Source organism: Vicugna pacos, chromosome 25 (assembly GCF_048564905.1).
Source record: "Vicugna pacos chromosome 25, VicPac4, whole genome shotgun sequence".
Lineage (NCBI taxonomy): Eukaryota > Metazoa > Chordata > Mammalia > Artiodactyla > Camelidae > Vicugna > Vicugna pacos.
The window spans coordinates 34,480,507-34,505,528 of NC_133011.1; the positions used below are offsets into that span (position 1 = coordinate 34,480,507).

General features: G+C 46.1%; 1 protein-coding gene across 4 annotated transcripts in view; it reads left to right on the top strand.

Annotated features, from left to right (window-relative positions):
• KHDRBS3 (KH RNA binding domain containing, signal transduction associated 3) overlaps window positions 1-25,022 on the top strand; it is a 145,768-nt gene that overhangs the window by 923 nt on the left and 119,823 nt on the right. Inside the window, exon 1 of one of the 4 annotated variants that reach the window (XM_072949757.1) lies at window positions 622-643. The exons of the other annotated variants lie outside the window; for them this stretch is intronic. Coding sequence (XP_072805858.1) covers window positions 637-643 — 7 coding nt within the window. The 5' untranslated portion in view covers window positions 622-636. Of the gene's footprint in view, window positions 1-621; window positions 644-25,022 lie in introns of those variants that run through there. 4 annotated transcript variants of the gene reach the window in all.

Consider the following 25,022-nt stretch of genomic DNA (forward strand, 5'->3'; position numbering starts at 1 on the left):
AGTAGGGCGGTGTAGGGGGAACTCGGGGAATTAGTGCATTTGGTTTGTCTAAGGAACTGAAGAAAGAGCTGGAGGAAAATGGAAGGACTTGAGAGGATCAAATGCAGAAGAGGTGAAGGGAACAGGTGCTTGGATTGTTGGTGAAGTTTGAGGGCCTTGGAGGCGGTTTGGGGTCAGACCTCAGGCAGTTTAGAGGAGGAGGACCAGCGGTCCCAGTGGGCAGATCCCAGTTTTCCCTCCCACCCCTCCCTTTCTGCCAGGTCCAGGCTCCAACCGCCTTGATAAGGCAGTCTGCTCTCCCTGGGGGTGGGCAACTCACGCCAAGCCTTGCAGGCTGGCCCTCAGGGGGTCATTAGGGGAGAAGAGGCCCACACAAGGGCCCCCTCCTTGGCTCGCCTGTCCTCTCTTTGGGGAGCTCTGGGTGGGTCACTCTCATTGGTGACTGGCTGGGGGTTCAGAACTCTGGCCAAGGAGTCCTTGCCGCCTGTGCCATTTGAGCACTGCTCTCGCCAGCTCAGGGTGTGAACAGCCCTGGCAAGTACAAGACTGAGGATACAGGGGTGGATGGAGGCGTGCCTGCCCAGGACAGCATTCCGTGGCTCAGTCCTCCTCCGGCTTCCTGAGTAATCTTCTGGGATGGACGGTAAATTAAGCCTGCCTTCCCGGGAGCAGCCCTTTATTCTTCCTGTATCTGGAATACATGTTTCAGATAAAGACGGGTCTGGGAGCTGCGGGTCTGCTTTCTCTCTGGGTGATGGCTGAAACATTATCTGGTCAGATCTGTTACCTTTTGCATGAATCACTGTGCCTTGACAGTCTTTGGTTCTGAGTTAAGTTGGGTCTGCTGATCTTAATGCTCGCCCTGGCTCTTTTATTGTTGAAAGTGAAAGATGAGGCAGACATATTCTGTGTGTATATAGATATCTGTATTTTAGAACAGCGACCCCGGTATTTGCATCTTGCTACCAGTTCTTCAGAGTAGGGTGTGTGTGTTGTTAACTGAGGTTGCTGGTGGAGAGTCCCCAAGAATTTAAGCATGATACTTGATTTGTTGAAGAGAGATCAGTTCACAGAGCTTTCCCATTTCATTTTAATTGTGGGCTTATTTTTATTTCTTTTATAAAACGGGCTTGTGAAAAAGTAATGGGCGTGCATCAAAGCAAGAAGGATTTTAAGTTTTATTGCCGTGCTCTTCTGAGCATTCCTACAGTTAGGTTTATACTCCTTGCTCTTTGTGATTTACATATATCTTTTGTTGCCTGCTGGGCTGTCATCTCTGTGAGAGAGATTTCTTTGTACGCTGTGTGAGGTCACTGGCATTGGAAATATTCTGGATTGTGGAATCAAGTGCATTTTTCTTAATAAAGAAGCTGAATCACAAGTTAGGTTGTACTCAATTAAGAAAGCATAGTGAGTTCTTTTATTTGAAAAGTCAGAATTATTTTTCTGTGCCATGTTGCTGTAGTATGTTCATTCTGCTCATACATTAAAAATTCTTTTGGTTTCTGTGTGTTTACTGCTGATACTGGCTTCCAGTTATTTGAAAGAGGTATTGGGTTTAGTGTTGCCATTTAGTGTGTTTTTTTTTTATGTACTATAAACTTGATTACCTTACTTTTCCATCAAAAACGTAATTCTTGTAAGAAGTACATTTCTTACAGTGAACAGTTATGTGGAGGAGGAAAGACGTGCTGCTCAGAAGCTCTCATTACTGTTAATTTAGACGACTTCCGACCAGAATGTTTTCCCCCTGAACCATAGGCTGGGATCTAGAATGCAAAGCCCTATCATTTAAAATATTAATTATGCTCTGTTATGTAACTCCAAAGTTACATCTCTAAAACAATGTCTTAAATCCGAATTTGAATGGTCATTAGGAAGCTTTGATTTTAACTCTGATAATCTCTTGTGACTGGCTAGACGAAAGCACTTTTATACTTTTTTTAGCTACAGTTTTGACTGTTTGCCTCTCAAGAAGGCACCTGTTTCTTCAGATGTTGTTCTGAATCTCGCTGCTGGGATCGGTATTCGGGCACTAACTTGCAAGGTGCTGGAGTATCAGCAGTGCACACCCGTATTTATTGTGGGCTGGCGTCCGATAGATGGACTTGGTGATTGTCACCTCCAAATGGTAACAGTGCTGCAGTTTGCAAGGTGTTTTAAAGTTGCCGAGGCTCGTTGGGCACACACTGTCTATTTCTGTCCCTCGCTTGCACCCTAGTAAGGCAGACGTTGATGTCTCCATCTTTCAGGGTGGGGGTGGAGGAGCACACCTATGCGAGCTCCTGGGTAACCAAGGGTTAATTTGAACTTGGGTCTTTGGTCTCAGGAGGCCATTGTTCTCATGACTTCTGCCTTCCCCCAAAGATGGAACCAAAACACTTCACTCACTGATTTGAAACCCTGTAGAAATCCATACAACTAATATGCTTGTGTCCTGTTGACTCATCTTGATTTTCTAAAAAAGTTGCTCTCTGTGCTTGTCTAGTGGTCGTCTTTAAAGCAGTAAACATCCACAGTAGATTTATCCTAGAGGATTTTAGTGCTCAGATCAAGAGGCATTTGTAAGCTAAAGCCCTCTGGTGACCAATATATGACTTTAGTAATCAACACATTATGATAATGAAACAGTTTATAAATGAGGTGTAGTCATTCTTTAAAAATTCAGTGTTTATAAACATTGATCAGTTTTCTAGTAATCTTTAAGGAAGAATTTAAGCTGGGATCACATCAAGACGCTAGTGTCTGTGCTGACATAGTTCGGCTTTTACACTTTGTCCAGGCTTGTGTTTCATGGTGGCATTAGTTCCTGACTTTATTTTCTCAGGATGGTTGGGTCTCCTTTCCCCCACCCCCCAAATATTGAGTGCTTTTGTTTCTCCACCCAAAGTAATGGATGGTGTTTAATTGCTCTTAAAACCGAACCAAATAAAACAGGTCTTGCTGTCCCCCCGCCCTGCCCCCAGCACACCAGGGCCTGCGGAGTGAGTTGACTTTGCAGTTCTTGCCAAGGAGGTTAATTGGAGATGAAAGTAGCATTCCGTGTTTTCTGTTATACTTGCTAGTATGGGATGTGCTGACTCTTACTGAAAAACATCTTCAGAAATGTCTTACGCATTATAATTTAATCCAGTTCTCTGGTACTGCTTTGGATGGTTTTCAGTCCAAGCCAAGTAACCATTAAATAAGATTACATAACCCTGTATTTTTAATTATCTGATATAATATATGGATTGGTGGCTGGTTCACTGCCAAGTTATATTTAGTGGTTGGTTACAAGAGGAAGTGGAGCAGAGGATTCAAGATTACAGTGATCTATTTGTGTTCAGATACATTTCTTTGTTGGTATTTCAAAACATGTGTTTTTCATATTGCATCAGTTTCTCTAATAATAGGGTTCTTAGCGCTACTCAGCACATACGTGAGCGGTAAATGTGGTGAAGGAAGGATCACTATCTTGCCTTACATGCTTCTCTTTGTGCAACAAAACTTAATGGCTTAGAGTTTCATTTTTGGGAACCTCTTTTGGAATTTTTTTTTTTTTTATTTCCTTGAGTGTTGTCAGGCGTGTAAAGTAAGAGAGAAGAGTGAGAATGAAAACTGCAGAATTATGTTTAGGTGTGGTGCCTTCGTGCCCCAGCATGCAGTCCTCTGCTTCATCCAGAGAAAGACGTGGTTGGTAGTTTGTAATCGTTTTTCTTAGGGTTATCAGGTTTTGTTTTTGTAAGAAAATGAATGTGATGACTCACATTTTTAGATAAGGTATTTCTGCATTTTCTATAATGTGTTATGACTCAAAGGGATCCAGCGATTGAGAAGTTACTATGTTGTGGTGTCTGGACATCAGGAGCAGGTGCATTGAGAACCTACCAAGCATGGCACGTGTGCTGGTCCTGGAGGTGGAGAGGAAAGCAGTCTCTGCTCTCGAGGACCTCCTGCCATCTCTGCATTAGAATGAGTGAGCCCTTTCCTTTCCAAGTCCTTCCACCATCCTTTTGAAATATTTAGTAACTGGGTGGTTTAGATTTAATATCAGTCTAGGAACATTTTCAGGGTACTTCTACGTGCCTGGTCACGCCTGTGATCTCACTGCTGGTAACCGCTCAGAAAGGTAGGTGCTGTTAGCCTAATTTTTCAGTTGTAGAAGCCGAGACTCCAGCCACTAGAGTGGCCGACCCAGAATGGCACCCTTTGAAATGTCCGAGGGAGGGTTCTGGGTTTATTCTTGTCCAAGCCTGTTGTTCTTTAATCTTTACCATATCACACTGAGCCTCGGATATATAGAGGGTGAGACTGTGGTGGTACAATTTGTTAGTGACCGAAGCAGGATGAAAACTCTGGCCTCTCATGTGCAGTTTGTTCTTTTCTCTCTGGCCTGTGCTGGGATTGGAAGATGAGTTACACCGCACCCGTGTTACGCTTTGTCCTTCACGGTTCTGCCGGAGGTCTCCCCTCTGACTCCTCCCCCAGACACAGAGCGCCCGCTTCCTGTCTCCCGAAGCCCGCGGCGCCTGGCTCTCTGACGCTGTGGTCCTCACCAAACTGTCTTGTTGGCGCTCTTTGTCTTCCCTGGGAAAGGGGGCTGCTGGGAGGCAAGGCTGGTCTCATACCTCTCTGTCTTCAGCACCTCGTGGAATTCTTGATGCGTAGCGCTCGCAAGCTCCAGCCTTCGTTTCAGTGTTGTGTTTTCATTCTCGTCAAAGTAGAGGAGTTAGTGTACCTGGAGTTCAGCAGTCGGTGGAGGGCTTTGCTCCTCACCTCTTCAGGGCACCTGAGTCGGGGGAGGGAGGCAGTCAGGTGCCCTCTGCGGACAGAAGCGGAGGAGGTTCTGAGTGAGATGCAGTGCTCATCAAGCCCGAGAACCTCCCCGGGCTCTGTAACCCGGTGGAGCAGCGGGTCCTTCTCAGGAGGTGACTGGAAGATGCTGTTGGATCTGCTTTGCGTCAGGTGGTGATTTACTTTCATTCTTTCTTGAGGAACTTAGCGGCCAGTGTGCTCCAGTACAATTAGCTCTCCTTCCCTAAACTCCGAATGAGCTTTCTTATGACAGATTTAAACCAGAAACTGGGAGGCCTTTGTCACTTACCAAATAAACCTTCTCACCTGAAGGAGTTAATCTTCAACCCCAGATGCCAGACAGACCCCCGGAGCCCGAGGAGCGCTTGAGATCAGGAGTGGGAGGCCAGCAGCAGCTTCCACGTCACAAGACCCTTTGCTTGTGGTCATCATCCCCACTAAGTGCAGATAGAAAGCTTTATGTGTTTTACCAAAAAAATAGCAGCAGACTGTTCCTGAGCACTGGGGATAATGATTGGAATAAAAGCTGCCAAATCGAGGGCCTCTGTGCCAGCTGCTTCCTGTGCATTACCTCCAGTCCCCACATGATCTTGCAAGGTAGGTGGTTTTATCCTGTCTGCCTCCTTTGTTTTTTCAAATGAGGCATCAGAGGCTCCAGAGGGTAAAATGACTTGCTCAGTCCTGGTGCTCAGCTATAAGTAGTCAAGCTGAACTTAAATACTGTCTGCAGTGTTTTGATAGGATACTTTAAGAAAAGAGACAAAAGGACAGAACCCAACATTGTTGTTTGTTTTTAAATAAAAGTTTCATTATAGTAGAAGCCAGTTAGGAAGTTCTGCTGGTGATGATGAATTTTAAAAAGAGGTTCCCAAAAGTGTGTTTTACCAAAAAGGCAATCTCCCTTTTCTCCTGTGTTCTCCAGCAATACTTTTCAATCTTCAGCGAGCATTCAAAGTAAGGATTTTTAATTATGTGTATTTCAGTAGTCAAGGAGAAAATAGGAAAACTTCACTGAAAATTGGTAAAAGTCAGATTCTTGATAAAGCTTTGCCTTTCTTGAAGGAACCTCTTAGTATTTTAATTGTCTATCACGGAAGCAATGGGAATGATATCAGGGATCTATAGTCAGTTTATGGTATGTTTACAAACTCTCCATCTTCTCAAAGTAGGCTCATAAAAGAAAAAAAAAGTGCCACGAACATACAAGAACATATTCTCTTGGATGATGGTTTTGACTCTGAAGCGGCAGAGTGTGTGTTTGAACATGTGTTTGAATACTGCAGTTGTTAATGACAGTAGTTACCATTTATCAAGAACCTTTTCTGGGTAAGATGCTTTATGTACATTATTTCATTTAATTCTTCTAACAGTCTTAAAAGAGTAAATCATTTTACCTTATTTTATAGATGAGAAAACTGAGGACAGGAAGGTCAAATAATTTGCCCCAGGTCAGTTAGCTAGTAAGTGGTTCAGATCTTCGTCCGCCCCAGGAGTCCAGACGCTGGTTTACCTGTGAGCACCGGGCAGAGGTGGGAGCTTTCACTGTGACTGGCTTTGCATGTGTGACTCCCCTGGGAAAATCTCTGTCATGCAGCTCTTAAAATTAACTGCCTGGTATTGGACAGATGATCTGGGAGCAGGGCCGAGGGCGTTACTGTACAGAGGAGCAGGTAGTGGCGTGACCACACGGGGCGGGAACGAGGTGACCGCTGGCAGCACGGGAGGTCTGGCCGATGCGTTTACATGGGCGATGCTGTTACTTCACAAGGGAGGAGATGCTGAAGGAGCCGCATGACTGTGGGAGGCTCGGGCTTTCTCGTCTGTCACGCAGTACCGGTCACCTCACTTCTTGGAGCTTCAGTTTCCAAATTGGAGACTTTGTACCTCCTTTGTGGGGTAGTAGGCTTAGACGTGAGGTAAGTACGGTGTCTAACACATCATCGGTGCTAGACAGACGTTACCTGCTCGTTTCACAGAACTGCCTGTGACAGGTGTGTGTGTGTATTGGCATCACTCTGCAGACATGAAAGTATATAGTAATAACTTAATACATAAATCATCCAGTTTCATTCCTTAGGGTAATTTTGTGTTATTAAAATAATTTTAGCTTTCTAATCCTGGAAATACTGAGGGAGAACTCATTCTTTAGGAAGCCTCTTTCATTAATATCACGTACAAAATTAGCAGCATCTCTGATTGACTTTTATGATGCTATTCGAGATGCAGCACCTGAAGCTTCCATTAACAAATGAAGCTTCCATAAACAGTTTTATGACTGCACATCTTAAAACGTGTCTGGACACTCAGCAGCCTCTCTCCACAAGCACAGGATAGCTCGCTCTGAATTGGTAAGCTGTAAATTTCCATAATTTTTTATATTTCCATAATTTTTCACCAATCAGTCCCTGCTGCTATTTTAAGGACTTTAAAAGGTGTTCCTGGCACATTATTGATGTTCTTCCGTGGTATGAGAAAGAGCGAGAGTCTGTGAGAGCACCCTTTTTGATCTCTCTTTTTGATACAAATCTTACACTTGGGGTCACTGTTGGTTCAGGCTCCCGCGGAAAAATGACAATAAGAAGGAGGGACGATCTGCATCCTCGTCACTTTTCCTTATTCTCCATCTGCCTCAGTTGCTCACACCCTCTGCGCTCTGCTCTTCTCCCACTAGATGGCGCTCCGCATAGCCAGGTCGCCCTCTTCTCTCCTCACTGGACCAGCGTTAGTCTGGATCAGTCAACAGGTTTGCATTGCTTTTGATATTCACCCTACTGAGACTAACCTTGTGTATTTCTGATGTTTCAAGAGACGTGCTCTCTAACCAGCATTTTCAGAAAGTCAGCGACCTGTGTCTGTTTTGTAGCCAGCAGTTCTTGCACCTGAGGGGTGCCTGGCTCTGCTGCAGGCTTCTTCACACACGACCTCCTGTAATCCTGGTGACCGCTTTGTGAAGTTTTGTTGTTCTTATTTGGCAGACAAAGAAATGGAGACTGGAGAGGTATACAGCTTGTTCAGGGTCATGAAACTCACTTACATTATAGAGTTTACTATGCCCTAAAGAAAAAAATATTTCAAAAGCATTGGATTGAAAAAATTTTAAGGGAAGTGTTAGGGTAGTCTGACTTATGGCTGCTGGCCCTGGTAATCTGTTTATTTTGTTAGGGAAGATTACAGTCCTGACAGTTATTTGCATTGGAGTATGTGAGTCAGATTCTTCGTGTAAGGAAGCGAGCCGTTGTAAAGAGAGCTTTGTCAGCTGGTCTGGAAGCTCCTGCTCCTTCTTGCCCCCCTTGTCTGCTGACTTGAGTGGGCCCAGGGGCTTGATCAGTTCCAGGCACAGAACTGTATAGTGAGAGCTCTTTCACTTTCCCCACTTAGCTCGTGGCTGTTGAGTGTCTGCGCTGCTAACCTGAACTGCTTGTTCTGAGCCACTTACTTCTCTGAGCCTGTCTTCCCTTTTCCGCGCGTGGCAGGAGTGCCTGCTTGTAGGTCATTAGGGTGAGGTGACAATGATTTTACATTAATTTTACTAAACAATTTTAACACATAGAATTTATTTTTTATCTAATATGAGATAATTATGCCTTTATGTTTCTGTTTCTTTTCCCTTATTTTTTCATACATCAGCTCTTAGTCGCCCACCAGTGCAGTGGGTCTGCCAGTGACTTTCTAGGACTGGTTCCCCTGTCACCCTTGCCTTCATGCTGAATGTCCTCGGGGAACACAAACGGAAGTGAAATGCTTAGAAAAATCGCTCATACCTTTTGTTTGCTTCATATGTGCAAGCCACAGCTAACTAAAATGATCCTGAGATAAGATTCAGACTATTTGGTTAAAAAGAGTAGTTACGAACACAGTTTTAAATCAGACAAACTTGAGTTCACATCTGAGCTCTGCCACTTCTCTGTGTCGTGACTTTGGATATGCTAATGCCTCTCAGTCTCAGTTTCCATGACTGTAAAATGGGGATAATAAATAAATGAAGCCCCTGTGGAGTGTTTGTGGAGTTTTAAGGAAGTATGTGTGCAGGGTTGTTTGATGTCGTGCATGGCATGTGGCATGTACAGTAAATAGTGGCCGCTGCTGTCATCCGTAGCTTCGCGTTGGTCAGGGAACGTGTAACCCCGGGGAGACGAACGTAGAGGGAACAGTTTTAAGAGTGTGTTCGGTGCTGCGGCAGAAGAACGCGTACGGGTTTTAGGGGCTCAGAGAATCACATCTTGCTTGTCTCAGGACCAGGGTGGGCTTTCCTGAGGTTTTTTCAAAGAGGAATTAGGTGGATGCAGGAAGCATTGCAGGCAAGGGAATGGACTCAGGAGGGGCAAGTATGTTTCCTGGCTCTTCCAGATTATTAATCTTAGTCTCCCATGTTTCCGTAACACCTTCACATTCCTACCTGTCGTGGTGTGTTGCAGTTGTTTGTCTGTCTTCCCCTTTCCTCTCCCCCTCCCATTTTTTCCCCCTGGCATTAAAATTTTTATTTGGAAACAATTTTAAACTTAAGAAGAGTTAAAAGAATAGTGCTCAGAACCCTTGTATACCCAGTAGGATTCACCGGTTGCTAGCATTTTTCCACATTTGCTTTACCATTCTGTGCCTGTGTATTTTCAAGACTCATTTGAGACTAAGGTATGTTTTCTGCCTTTACCCAAGCAGCTAAGTACTTTGGCATGTACTTCCCAAGAATAAGGGCCTCTCCTCCATGACTGTGGTCACAGGAAGCAGTGATGACAGTTGGGAAGCGACCTGCTGTTTCAGTTCTTTCGTGAACTAACCTGCAGCCACTTGCTGCTAGCGCCAGTGTCCCCGTCTTGTCTTCATAGGATCCAGCTCAGGACCACACATTTCATTTAGTTGTCGAGCCTTTTGTCTCTTTATTTGGAACTGCTCCTCCATCTTCCTTTTCTTTTCACGGCACACATTTTTTGAGTACTGCACAGGCCAGGCTTTCGTGGACCGTCTCCCAATTTGGGGCGTCTAACGTTTCCTTAAACTCAGATTCCTCCTGGGCCCTCTTCCGGCAGGAGCTGCGCTGAGGTGGGGTGGTGTCCTCAGTGCATCAGAGCAGCAGGCGCGCAGGGTCGTGACTGAAGGTGTCGGGTTTGGTCGCTTGGTTAAGGTGGTGCCAGTTTTCTCCACTGGAAAGTTACCAGTTTCCTTTTGCACTTTATTCTTTTGTGGGGAGATGCTCTGAGACTGTGCAAATACTCCTTATTAAATGTCCTCATGAATTCGAGTATCTGTTAATGGTTTTACCTGCATTGATCATTGCTGTGATGGCTGTGAAATGGCAGTTTTCTAACTCAGATGCTCCAGCTCCATTTGTTGGTTGACATTCTACTGAAAGGGAGCATTTTCGTCTTCTTCTTTTTCCTTCTTCCCTCCCTCTCTCCCCCCTCCGTCAGCTGTGTGTGTAAATTCAGGATTCTTCCTAATTCAGTTGGTTTAGTCCTTTGCTGCCACTGTGTAGGTTGGTGCTTGGTTGTCCCAGCCTGGCCACTGGGAGCGCTTTACCCTGGCTCCTGGGCCCTGTTGAGAAGGTCATTCCATACTTTTTTTTTTGAGTACTTTTTTACTTTCCAGTAGGACCTTATTCCAGGCTATCCTGTACTTGCTCTTCCCCAGCCCTGGAACCTGCCATTTCTTCCAAGGTGCCCTGGAATCTTTTAGTGTGGACTGGGACAAATTTAAAAACCAGGCTCTGGGCTGCTGGGGTGTCAGGCTTCCGGGGCCTTCCCCCTACAGGGCGGGAGATGGATGTGTTTCTGTAGACGTGTCACCATTGTCTTCTTGTGAGACTCTAAGCTGAGAGCCAGCAAACTTTTTCTCTAAAAAGCCAAATAATAAATATCCCGCGGGCTGGACGTTCTGCTCAGCTCTGCCGTGGCAGCAGAAGAGCAGCCGCACACGGCATGTGAGCAGGTGCTGGGCCTCGGGAGGAGGGCCGGCCTTGTCTCCGGTTGCCGTGCTGCCCGCGCTGGGCCCGGGCGGTTGCGTGCACGGAGGGATGAACGGTGACTGTCAGCTGTTTGTGTCACGGGCCACGATTCTCTCATACAGATCTTTTGGATGTCGATTTCTTGTGACTTGTTAATTTTTTTGAGGTCCTTATTTGAGGATGAGAGTCTTTTAAAAACATGACAGGCACAATATGTGAAGTAATACTGAGAAAAAATAGTTTTGTAAAACTCCTGAGGGTGGTTTTCTTGTCATGGTAATGTGGTTACTTTTCTCTTAACAAAAGCGTCTGAAGGCAGAGCCTCGGCGCACAGGTGGTAGCGCACGGCCCGTGCTCTGGGGTCTCGCGGCTCTTGTTCCCTTGTGCTCTCCAGCTCCAGTTCTGAAAGGCAGAACCCAGCACCAGTCAGCTGGGTGAAAACTCTCAAAATTACGCTCCTTTGATTGTCTCAGAATGGATTTATTTCTTTGCGATTTTCTTTATGTAACTTATTGCTCAAATTTATTCAGAAAAAGACCATTACAGCAGTGACAAATGGGTTTTATCAGAGAGTGGGCTCATTCTCGGGGCAAAGTGTGTCATTAGGAAGGACCACCTGTTGGTGACCCAGGCTGACTGCGGTCAGGGTGTGGTTAGGCACCAGTGCACATCACAGCGAGTGGCAGTGGTGTGACCACAAAGGTCCAAATTAAATCAAGTTTAAGTGTTGACTCGAAAGTGAATCAGGCTTTTAGTTACTGCTTACATTTTTTTAATTCCAAAAATTGTTGGTGGGCAGTTTTTCTGTTTGTCGGCAGATCACCTGATTGATTTATCAGAAGTCCTTTCTCTAGAATCCAAATAAGTGGTTTTAAGGTTCTGTGTCTCAGAGGGGTTCGTGGCTCTGCGGGGTGTCCTGCTGATGATGGGGAGGCCGAGCACGTCCCCTTCCCGAGCTTTGGTCTTCCAGGTCCTGAGGTGTCGTCCACAATTTTGACTTGTTAGCAAATTTTACATTTTTTGTTTAGTTGCTGTTTTAAGTATGAAAAGTACTGTCATGAGGAAATTATACAATGACTGTCACTCAGACACACGGAGAAAGGAGTTTCTCCACTTTGTGGCACATTGTCGTTTAGTTAGGGTACCGTCAGTTCAGAGCACGTAGGGAGCCACAGCTGCCTGCCTGTTCAGAGGTCTGCAGTGACTTGGGAGAACAGGGGACCGAGAAATAAGCAGCACGTAAGTCAACAGTCAGTTGTTTATATTCTGTGCTGTACTTTCTTCTAGTTCCCTTTTCCCTGGTCAGGGTTTTACTCCTTAGATGGGTGAATAGATGTGTTTCGTTTGGTAGTAGTAAGCTCTGTGAGATCTATAAAGTGACCACGAGAGCATCTATGTGAAGTGCCTGGCGCATTACAGATGCTCAGAAAGTTAGCTGCCTCTTGCTCCAGCGTTGTCTAGGCCAGCAGAACACCTTTCCTTGTTTCCTCCGCCCGGAGCCCAGCGCGGGGGACACTGGCTGTGTGCTTCATGAAGCATTTACCTAGAGGACTAGGTGTGAGCTCCTGGCCTGCTGGTCTTTGTAGTATGAAGCCCGTGATGCTTTCAATAAAGGGTGCATAACAGAAAGTCGTTTTCAGGCCTTGGGAGTCAGCACGACGGCCGGGAATAGGCAGTCTGCTCATCAGACTTCAGACTTTGAGGCCTTTTCAGAAAACCACTATCCCTGCTTCTCTTCTGGGGGAGAGCTTTAGGGGAGGCTGGTAGGGTGCTTATCTGTCCGCAGCAGTCCCCACTAGCCTGGAGGGCGTTGGGGGCACATCCTCGGACTGGGCAAGTGCTGGGACAGAGCTGGGTCATGCTTCACTCCCACTTAATGAGTTTCCAGCCCAGTGGGGAGGCAGCCAAATTAAATGGCGTTTATGTCACAGGGTGTAAGTGCTGTAATAAAGCCACAGGGTCCGGTGCACCGCTGGGCGGCGGCCAGGGCACAGAGGGTGGCGGGTGTGCAGCAGGGGGTCCCGGCAGAGCATGGGGCTGCCTGCCACCCCGTTCCCCGGTCCCCTCGTCTGAGCTTCTTCCCTGCACCTCGGTCAGTCCCTCCTCTGCAGCCATCCTGCGCTCATCTCACTCTAGACCATCCGAGTTCCTCACAGACAGGAACTCTGGTTATTACCTTTGATTCCTTCCGCAGTGCCGAGCCAGTGCTGGGAGACGACGGTAGATCCCGGCAAACATTTGCGGAAGGAGTGGGTGGCGGCCTCAGGTTCTCCTGTGGACCAGGCAACGAATTCGTTATCTCCTGTGCTTTGGTAAGGGAACATTGTTTCCTTTTACTTGAGTCACTGGCTGCTGACTTAGAGGAGGGACCGGCCATCTCCCAGACAGGGGTGGCTGGCTGAGTGGGCACGGGCTTTGGGTCCGGGACCCCGGCCTGGGAGATCGCCCTTGGCCATCTGAGAGTGGTTGGATCTGGGCACACCTTCACCTCTCTAGACTCCAGTGGGTTTGTTAAAAAGGCGTGGTATCACCTACCTCACAGACTTACTGTGCGGTTGGTTTCAGTGACCTACACTGAGACTGTCTCTAACTGGGCTAAAGGCTTCTGAGCCCCAAGGCCCTTGTTCCCCCCTGGTCTCCAGTGCCCGGAGTAGAGCCTGACACACAGGGCGGGCACGTGGGGTTTGTTGAATGAATGATGGATGTGAAAGCAGTTTCTTAGTGCCCGGAGTGTAAGGTAAAAGCAGGAGTGTGTTAAGGAACGGGGCCGGAAGGGTAGGCCGGGGAACGCGCTGAGGAGCACGAGTGCGTTTAAGGCTCTGGCGCACAGGGCAAGGGTGCGGTGCGGGAGAGTGTCGTGGGCCGCTGTGCATTTCAGAAAGATCATTCAGGATGCTGAACAGTACAGGCTGAAAAGTTTTGAGTTATGTGAGTTCAGAGATACACGTGGTATTTCTAGATGTCCACGTTCACTAAAAATGCCCTGCCTTGTGTGTGAAGCCGGAGTTGGGGATGAGCCTCCCCAGGGAGAGGGTGGGTGTGCAGAGTCAGAGGAGGAGGGGCAGAGGGGGGAACCCTCGCGGCCACGTCCACATTGGAGGCTTGGACAAAGGAGAAGAGACCCTCTATTGTTTCCTTTTCTTACTTAAGGTGCCTGACTTCATAAAGGGCATGTGTAAATTACACTTAAAAATGTTTATCTTAAAAGCTTTTTTTTGGTGATGTATTTCTTTTCAAGTAGAAATCTTAAAATTTGTCACTACCAGCAATACTGAAGTAAAGCCAAGTGCTCTGTAGGCTTCTCGAACCCCAAGTGATGAGTTTCGAGGAGCCCCAGGAAACACAGGGGAGTCGGGGTCACAGCCGTGTCTCTGCGGAGCTTAGTGGCTCTTGGTGGCGTGTCTTCTCAGCGACCGCGCCTTCCAGGCTGGCTCTGAGCCGTTTCACGCCTCCCCAGGAGACTGCAAACGTGAAGGGTATGCTTTTTGGCTTCCACTTCTCACCAGCAAAGACGAGCTGAAATTGCTGCCTCCTCTGTGACTGTTTTTTGTTAGTGTTGCTGCATCGGCAGGTGGTTGGTCCAGTTTCCGTCCTGAGTGTGGGTCCTGCAGGCTGGCAGAGGCCTGCCAGGCCCTGGGAGTTCCTGGGGATTCGGGCAGAGTTTGCAGATAGCGGATGTGTGCTTTTTAGGGTTGAAGAACTTTGGCCACAGACAATTTTGTCCCCAGCGCCTTCCATTCAGGGCTCGGACGACCAGGGAGTCTGCTTCCTGCCGCCCCTGTCTGGGCTCCTGAGTGGGTGGCAGGAGCCTCATCCAAAATGGGTAGAGCTGTGGGGCTGTCACTGCAGCAGCTGCATGGTGCAGTGAGCTGAAAAAGGAGTGTTCCAGGGAAAAGCCAGGGAAGGCCCCCCTTTCAGAGGAAAGCTTTGCAGCATTGCTCCACCTTCCCGGAGGCCCTGCGCCTGGTTCCCCGTCCCAGGTCGCTGTCCCGAGGGGTCCACTGGGGCCTCGGCTCTTCCCCTGGTGATGCTGCTACGGGTTTTGGAGGGGGTCACGTGGACCCTTGGTGTCCTCAAGAGGTTTGGGTGTGTTGCTGATGCTTGCTTCTCACTTCCTTTGCTGCGGGCCATGGTAGGAATCAGTCAGGTGTCAGTCCAGAGTTCACAGTCTCAGAGTTCACTTCATTTCAAAGCTGTCAATTCCTACTTGATTAACCTTTGAAATAAACCCTTTTCCCAGTATAATTTTGCCTTCTGTTTGACAAATATCAATAGTAAGCTTTGCTGATTGCCTTGAATTGGGTTCCTTAGTTGGAGAGAAAATATTGGCCTCCTCTGTTACCACATATGCATAAAGAAAATGGTATTTCTTCTGATTAAACAAAATCACAATATTCAGAATAGGTTTTAAAACATAAATTTTTCCTTCAGACTTAACATACAGTGTGCTTGAAGCCAGCCAGTTGCCCAAGGGAAATACGCACTGTGTCTTGCTCAGCTTCTAATAATGAGACTGCACTTGGTTCGGCTGCTTCTTGTAATGTTAGGTACTTCTGCGCTATGTGTTGTATCTTAATTGTATTATTTAACACCATGGGTCCAGAATGTTAATACTAGTCAGTTTATGCTTTAGTATCTTAGAAATTCTTTGTGCCAGGGGCAAGGAGTCAAGCAGGATTAAGCTCATTCAGTATAGCTCAGTACGAAGTGATTTTCTTAAGAGATATCAATTTAAGATGAGGTGCATCTATCTGTGTAGAGAAAACAAAAACAATTTGCTTTTTCCTTTTCAGTTTCCAGGTTCAGATGTTCTTTGAGACCTACTTACAGTAAAACTAAAAAGCTGAAAGGGAGAGTGCACTAGTTTTGTCTGTCTGCTGTGACAAGTCACAGCGCACTGGCTTCGCTGTCTGACAGTCCTGGAGGTCACAGGCCTGGACGGGCTCTCGCTGGGCTGCAGCCAGGCTGTCGGCAGTGCTGCGTTCCTTTCTGGAGACTCGGGAGAATCCTGTCCCTCAGCTTTTCCAGCTTCTAGGGGCTGCCAGCCCTCCCAGGCTCTTGGCCCCTCCCTCCGTCTTCAAGGCCAGCGACACGGGGGCAGATCCTTCTCACACAGCCTTCGCCTTCTCTGTGTTCTCTGTCTCCTGCCTTCCTCAGCCTTCTGAAGGGTCCTTTGTGATTATATTAGGCCCCCTGGATATAGTCCAGGATAATCTCCCCATTTTAAGGTCATCTGATTAGGAACCTTAGTTTTCTCTGCAACCACCAGTTCTCCTTTGCCTGTGACTTAGCGTTCTCCGGTTCTGGAGGTGAGGATGTGGGCGTCTCTGGGGAGCCACCGTTTGGTCAGCCACAGGGGGGCTGGGGTGGCAGCGGAAGCCAGTGTTGCTCATGAACTACCAAATATATCTTCCGCCTGGTTTTAGGAATTTTCTTGTATCAGGACATTATTTCAAATTATGCATCAGGGGTTTTAGAGATGTTAAATAACTTGTTGGTGTCACATAATTATTAATAATAATGAGGTATTTTGTTGAGTTCTTGCTGAGGGTCAGACACTGTGTCCGGAGATTTACCGAGCATATTTTTCTCAATTCTCAGTACAATCCTCTGAGATGAATGACATAAATTCCACTTTATAGGTGAGAAACTGGCTTTCATAGAAGCTGTGACTGGCTCAGTGTCCCATGGCAAGCCTGCAGTGGAAAGCTTTGAACTTTGTCAGTCTGATTCCCAAGCCCATACTCTTTCTGTTAAATTAGCGTGGGCCTAGATGAAAGGGCCTCATGGAGCTGATAATTAAAAAGAATGCCCAAATAGCACAAGTTTATGTATCAGGAGTAGGGCTAAAAAGGACTCGGTTTGTATTGATCCTGATAAGCTCAGTGACGTGGAATAAACTAGGACTTGCTTCTGCAGTGTGTTTCAAATTAGATTCAGCAACATGTTTCAATTAATGTTTGTGGTTGGCTGAACAGTGGCTTTAGAGGTATGACTAAGTTAAAGATCTTGAGGTGGTGGAAGTATCCCTGGTCATCTGGATGAGCCCAGTACAATCACATTGATGCTTAAAGAGGGATGTGGAGGAAGAGTCAGAGTCAGACAGAAGATAGTGTAATGGTGGAAACAGAGATTGGAGTGATGTGGCCACAAGCCAGGGAATGCTGGCAGCCTCTAGATGTTGGGAAGGACAAGGAAAAGGATTGTCCCTTGGAGTCTCTAGAAGAAATGCTGTCTTATGTGCCCATTTTAGACTTCTGTCTTTCAGAACTATAAGGTGATACACATATGTTGTTGTTTTAAGTCACTGAACTTGTGGTGATTTATTACAGTGGCAATAGGAAACTAATACAGTGTCCTGAAATAATTATGAACTGCTTAACAGTAATAGTTGAGGACTTTAATACCCTTTTAAAATAATGGATACAGCAGGGTAGAAGGAAGGAAGGAAAGAGAAGGCGTGAACAACACTATATGCTGACTTGACTTAGCGGACATTTATAGAACATGCTCCCCAGCAACATCAGAAGTTACGTTCTCCAGGAAGGACCATATGCCCACCCATAAAAGAAGCCTCTGTCAATTTTAAAGGATTGAAAACGTGTAAAGGATGTTTTCTGACCACAACGAAATGAGATTGAGGAACTTACAAATATGTGGAGATTAACAAACATCTAAATAACCAATGAGCCAGATAAGAAATAATAAGGGAAATTAGAAAACATTTTGAGATAACTGAAAATGAACATATAATATACCAAAACTTACGGGATGCAGCTAAATCAGTACTTAGAGGCATACATATAGTAAACACCTATATTAAAAATGAAGATAAATCTCAAATCTTTTGTCTTAAGACACTGGGAAAAGAAGAGTAAATTAAGTCTAAAACAAGCAGAATGAAGGAATGGTCAGAATGAATATTAATGAAAAAGAACATAGAAAAACAGTAGAGAAAATCAACAAACCAAAAATTGATGCTTTGTAAAGATCAACAAAATTGACAAAACTTTAGCTACAGTGACTTAAAGAAAAGAGAGAAACTCTTGACAAAAATCAGGAATGAAAAGGTGTGAAACCATTGACTTTGCAGAAATGAAAAGGATTGTAAGGGAATACTGTGAACAGTTGTATGCTCATAAATTAGATGATGTAGGTGACATGGACAGATTCCTAGAAAGACACAAACTACTGAAACTGGCTCAAGGAGAAATAGAAAATCTAAATAGAATGGCAGAGAGATTGAATTGGTGAAAAACAAACAAACAAACAAAAAACAAAAAACTACTCAGTAGGAAAAGCCCTGGTCCAGATGGTGTCACTGTGAATCCTACCAAACATTTAAGAAGTAATTAATACTGATCTTGACAAACTCTTCCAAAAATAAGAGGAAGAAATATTTCCCAGTTCATTGTATGAGACCAATATTACCCTGATTCCAGAAATCAGACAAAGACATCACAAGAAAACTACAGGCCAGTATCTCCATGAATGTTGGCATAAAATTCCTTAGAGAATTACTTACAAACCAAATCCAGGCAACATATAAAAAGGATTTTGCATCATGATCACATAGGATTTATCCTGGCAATGCAAGGTTGGTTTAGCTTCTGAAAATAAATTAATTTCATACATTGTGCCAGTAGAATATAGGACAGAAGCCACATAACCATCTCAACAGACACAGAAGCAGCATTTGATGGATTCTAATATCCTTCCACAGTAAAAATACTCAACAAACTAGGAATAGAAGAGACCTTCCAAAACCTGATAAAGTGCCGTCTATGAGCAACCCACAGGTAGCATCATACTTCATTGTGAAAGACTTTTGCCCTTGATCAGGAACAAGCAAAAATGTCTGCTTTCACTCTTCCATGCACCATTGTTCTGGGGTTTCAGTTGGAACAGTTGGGCAAACAGTGAAATAAAGAGCATCCAGACTGGGAAACATCCAGAAGTACCGTTAACTCTGTTCACAGATAACATGATTTTATATATAGAAAATCATAAAGAATCCGCTCAATATCTGTTAAAACTAACAAATAAGTTCCTCTCTCCCTTCCCTTTTGTATTTAAGTTTAAAATTGAATATTTCTTCTGTTAACACAGTGTGTACTTTCCTGAACTGCCAGTTTCATGAGGCCAGGATCCATGTCTGTTTTGTGGACTGTTGTGCACCTGGCACCTGCACACATGCCTTGTTCACAGGGAGAACTCTTTACAGACTCTATAATGAATGTTTATTATGGAAGAAATAGAAAGTACATTAAAAAAATGTGCACTTCCCACAAAGCAACCATTTGGAAACAGACAGTGTTAATATTGTAGGCAATTGACTGCTCCATATAAAACTTTATATTTTGTTTTGGTAGCTTAGCATCCTGTCAATAGCTTTCTTAGATTATCAGAATGTTGGGGGTGCTGTTTTCATGGCTGTGTAGAACGGCACGACAAGTGTGTCATCCTGTGCTTGGGTGATTCCTCACTAATGAGCATTTACCGTGTTTTGAATGATTGTTAATTCTGATTTGTCTATTCTGTGCCCTTACATTCTGTCCATGTCTGCACTTTCCTAGATCACTGCAGGGCCTGCATTTGTTTCCTTACCACTAATGGGATACTCCTCTCTCTCAGCACCTGCATTTTAAAAGGAAACAATGCAAAATGCAGGTCTTTTTAAACATGCAGATGCAGTCAAGTCATTTTTTTTTGTTTAAAATTTTCGCTGGCATATCATATCCTCAAGGTAACTCATACCCTCAAGGTCTTTCTCAGGATGGTATTCACTGCCCCACTTGCCTATCCAGCCTCATGTCTGCCGCTCCCCTCTAGATCCAGATTTCTCGTCTGATTCATGAAAGCACTTTATTTTCTGTAAGACCTCTGGGTGCTCTTCTGTTGTTTTGTTATTTTAAACACAAATGCCCTTCTCCCTCTTCTGTGTGTAATTCACTTATGTTCTTAGGGATTCAGCTCAGGTGTCACCACCCGGAAGAAGCCAATTTGCCACTCACTCAGTTCCGGGTTGAGTATCCTCTTCTGTCCTTTTCTGATCTCTTGGAGCATCTGCCTAACTCCGTCGTGGCCGTCATCACCCTAGATTGTAATCTTATTCATGTGTCCCTTCTGCAAGGTAATCTCCTCGAAGGTGGGGCTGTGTGCCCAGTGTGCCTGGAACGCAGCAGGTATTCAGTGGGTGCTGCAGGGGGCGTCTTGGCACAGTCTGCACTGGCCACTCAGATACTTTGTTTAGGAGTCTCCCAGAGTTGAAGAGCCAGGTCAGAGTTCATCAGCATGACAACCTTCAGTGTCTGATTTATAGACGCGCTGCAGCAGTTAAGCCTTCTGCCAGTAGTGTGGGTGTGTACTTAAATGGGGCCTTCTGAATCATATTTTGAGGTAAGATATGTTAGGATAATTTGTGCTGTCCCTGCTTTGGCCATGGTTACTTAGGGAGATACTGGGTAGAAAGCGTTTATTTGGCAGGCTCTCAGCCTGTCACCTTTTATGAGTAATTGGCAATGGGAGCAAAATGTACTAAACTGGTACATTTCTCATTCTGCAAGGTACCTGCCGTATGGTTACCTTTCAGGTGTAATGTTTTGTTCTGTGATACTGCAGACGGTTAGAGGGCTTCCTCTGACACCCAGCATAATGATCAAAACAGGAATAGGCACACTGCCGGAATTAATGCTTTTTCAGAATTTGGAGAAACTCTTGAAGAAGCACTTTTGTCTAGTCTCCCTCTGGTTTTTCAAAGTGAAAAAAAAAAGGTTTTCTAATGTCATTGAATATTACATGAATGGATATGTTCAGAGTTGCTCGTTGGGCTGATGGGCTTACAGCAGTTAAAGTTGTCCACAGGGCAGAGAGAAAAGTAGTTAGCAATGTTGTATGTAGTGTTTGGATTCGCATCTTACAAAACCTGCGGTAGAATTACAAAGCATTTCACAGCATTGCCCTGTGAAATAGGACATGGTTGGATTTATAAAGTTACTACTAGAGGGCGGGGTGGTAGAGCTGAGCTCTTGGTTACTGGGTCACTTTGTGGAAGATAATCCTGCATCGGCTACGCACGGTTGTCCTTAAGCCTCCATGGCCCCAGACGTCCCTGCCGCCACCTTTTTTCTCCATCGCTGTTTCTCGGTCGTGTGTTGGTGTGTTGGGATGGATGGGAAGTGGCTTGAGGGCCTGGGAAAAGCTTGTTATTGGAGATTCTGCTTCTGCTGTTTGAACAGGTAGTCTGACCGGGTGGATGTCAGGTGGGCTCTGGGCCAGCTGTCGGCTACAGGGGATGTGTGTTCACCGGCAGCAGTTTCCTCCCCTGGGAAGGGGGGTGGCACCGCCCAGCCAGCGGGGTTGTTGGGAGGTGCGTGTGAGGCAGGTCGGGGCGGGGCGGTAAGTGGAATATCCGTGAAGAGTACGATGGCGTCTGCCGCCCAGCAGGGGCCGAGGCCGTGCTGCGTCCTGTGTCTTTCCTCAGGCTCCTCCCGTCGGGGCAGGGGGAGAACTCGCTGCGCTGACTGGTGGGCGCGGCTTTGCGGCTCCTCCTGGGCTGGCTCCTGGGGTGACGGCAGGTTTTCTCCCCACGGCATTTCCAGACATCAGGTCTCCTCCCTCCCTTTCTTTCTCTGTCTCCCTCACTCTGTATCCCATTCCGTTAAGAAGAAAGGTCAACACTGATGGGTTTTCTCTGTCAAGACATTGTATTGACTAATCAGACCCTCTCTGCGCCTGGCTCAGGTTTGAAAGTTGCTGAGTGTATCTTATGGACGCTTTTCTTTTACATTAAACACGTGGCACAATGGTCCGACCTTCTGGAAACGTCTCCCCCAAACCAGTGATGATTATAGTTGCATTGCTGCAGAGCACCAGAGCCAGAGGATGGCTTGTGCGAGGCAGCATTCGTCTGCCGTGGGTGGGTTGGCTATGGTGGAAGCTGCCCACCCGGCCTGTACGTGCTGTCGGGTGAGACGTTGTCATGGCGGCAGTGGGGGCAGTGGGGGCCTTGTTGGTACTTCAGGATCTTTGAAGCTAATGGGTCTTTGTAGCTGAATAGTAAAACGTCTGTGAATCAGAGTCACACTCTGAAATTATGTGATTCTGTACCCGTCCCTTGTAAGTGCGCTGTGCAATGAGGCCATCCCTCGGCAGGTGGAACCTGGGTCCGCCCTGCCCCACAGGCCAGCATCTCACCCGCGCTCTCCTGCCGAGCTGAGCTCACTCCTCCATGTCCCGGGCCCGGTCAGGACCCAGTGCCCATTCTGGACCCAGTGCCCGTTCTCACTCCCTTCCAGGGCTGTGAGGACCCTGTTCCTGGGCCAATACAGGGCATTTTTAGGCATATTATAGAGCACAAACGGACAATTCTGATTTGTTTGGATTCAAGATGACTCTGAATGTCCAGTATTTTGGAAAGCAGTATTGGGTAGTGACTAAGAATGAGGCCTCTAGAATCAGATCGCTTGGATTTAAATCTACTGGGTCCCCCAGCTTGCTGGCTGTGTGCCCTGGGCAGGCAGTTTAACCCTTCGGTTCCTCATTTGGGGTAATATGTGAAATACTATAAAAACATTACCTCCGAGGGCTGTAGTGAAGATTAAATACACAGACACAGGTGAAGCGTTCGCTACCTGGTAGGTAGTAGCATTCAGTTAACGTCGGCTGCGATTATTTTTATTAGTATTTTTACAGTTTGTGTTTGTCAAGTGCTGTGGCAGTGCTGTGCTAACCACTGGGGGTGACGGTGAATAAGAGAGCAGCCGCCGCAGCCTACCCGACCCTGTGCCGTTCAACCAAGTGTACACCGTGTGATCAAAGCGGTGCTCAAAAGTGTCCTCCGCGCACCCCAGGCCCCCTCCTCACTCAGCTCAGTCGTCTTCAGAGCACTCCTTTACCGCCTGGCCACTGCTACAGGTACCATCCGTCCCTCCCTCCTGGAACGCAAACTGCACGTCAGCAGCAGCTCTCTGCTCATTGCTGTGCCCCCATACCCCATAACGGTGACTGACACACAGGAGGTATTTAGTAAGAGATAAATGGATGCCGAAAGTGCCGTGGGAGCACTGTGGGAAGACAAGGAAAACTACAGAGATGATACTTTTACATTGGGCCTTGAAGGGTTAGTAGGAGTTTGCCAGCTGTCCACAAGGTGGAGACGGCACTGCAGGCAGAAGAGCAGAGGCTTAGAGACTGAGTCTGGTGTGTGAGTGAGAGGCTGACTTTTGTCTGTTGTCACATCAGGTGCTCTTGTGGCCAATTCGCGTGGAGATTATAGGAATTCACTTTCTGTTTGGTTGCCTACTCAGTTTTCAACACCATGTTGTCATCTAAACCCTTGCTTTCCTTATTGTAGGAAATTTTTGTTATTTTATATAAGATTTCATTTGGTAGCTTCAACTTTCTGGGTAAAGTTAATTTCTAGAATATTAGCTGTTCCTTAATGATATAATCAAGCACAGATAGGAGTAAATAACGTTGGTAAAGATAATGATGGTACCATGATGGCGTTTGCAAATCACTTTACAAGTGCTCTTACCAAAGATTTGCACTTGTTACCTCACTGAAGCCTCTTAACAGCACTGTGAAGTGCAGGCCTGATTAGCATCCCTGGTTTCTGTGTTTTCTTTTTCACTTGCCTAGTCCTTCAAAATGTGTCCTTTTGTTATTACCAAAGGCCTCGGCTTTGGAGTGCTGCATGGTGTCTTTGCTTGGCTTGTGCTGGTGTAGAGCAGTCCTGGCCCCGGGCCTGGCCCCAGGGTGAAGATCAGTGTGTCTAAGAAGCCTGGTCTGTGTGCCCTGCCTGGTTACCCCTTAGCTTTCCAAGGGCGGGGACACTCATGGCTCCGGGCCCTCCTGGGCTCATTGCCGCACGCTGACCTCGTGTCTGATAAGCAGAGCAGGTGAAGAGCTCAGTGAGACTGGTTGGTGAGCCCAAGGGCCCCTCCAGGACCATCTCTAGTCCTTTATTCTCTGTAAAGGCAACATCCCTTCCTCGGAATGTACACTTTATGAGGGCAGGGTCTTTGTATTACTCACTCCTGACACCAAACAGTCAAAAACTGCCCCGCACATAGAAGATGCTTACTGAACGTTTTGGGTGAATGAACATTAAATATGTGGTAGCCTCCTTTTGTCTACCAGACGTCCGTTCTGTCCCAGGCCCTATCTGAGCTCCTGTTTGTGGGTGAAGGGGGGATGGGGGAAGTGTCGCCTTCTCCCAGGAATTAGAGGTTTCTTAGTAGTGAGGGCGGATGTCGTCTCTGTTTGCTAAGTGACAGGACCGAGGCTCAGGTTAAATAACTCGACTCGGGTTATGTGGCCGGTAAGTGCCAGAAACATATTCAGACCCAGGTAGGTCCCTCCAAAGCAACTGAATGATTTTCTCAGCTCCGCTAGAAAGGGATGGTAGTAGTTGTGTGCACGTCATCTGTGCATATTTAGATATGTGTGTTTTGCCTCCCAAATGTTTCCAGTATATGAGCACAATTTGAATAATAACAGTGATGCTTACCTGTGTAGCAAAACCCATTCTTACATGGTGTCTATTCACTGCAAGTTGGTGTGCGTAATTGTGATTGAAATTGATTTGCAGAAATACTGTTATCAGATCTGATCAAATACGAATCATACTGCACAGAAATACTTGTTTTCAGAAGCGTCTCTGGTGAAAGACAAGCCGTCTGATTCTTCTCCTTTATTTTCTTTTTCTAGAAGAGGGTAGTGTGGGCTCATCTGTTTGAACAAAATGATTTTTCTCTTCTGTCTGGTATTTTGACCTTGCACCTTTAGATCTTTGTAAAACAGATTTGCTTTCTGTATTCTTTTATGTTTCTTTTTAATTTTTCTCCACATTTTAAATTATTTAAATGTTTTCACATAGTGTCTGAGCATATGTACCATTTGACATTATTTGGCAGTGGCTAATATGTTTAACATTTAAGGTCCAACAGGACCTGTGATGTGTCTCTTTCTGCTCATTGTTGATTTCCTAGCATGTAGAGGGATTCAGATGTTTGTGGAATAAGTGAATTTGTTAAGTACTTTTGTATCAGACACTATGCTGGAGCTGGATGAGGAGAGGAGAGGAATAAAGATGCTGACTGTGCCTTCAGGACGTACCCAGGCAGGAGGAAGACAGGAAGTGGTTCCGTCCTGATGGAGGCGCGGCTCCAGTGCTGGAAGGGCGCCTGGAGAGTGTAACTCCGGGGGCGTTTGGAAGGAGTCTTGACGGGAATGGTACGTTCCAGGTTAAATTTACAGCTCAAGTGGGATTGAAGGAGCAGAG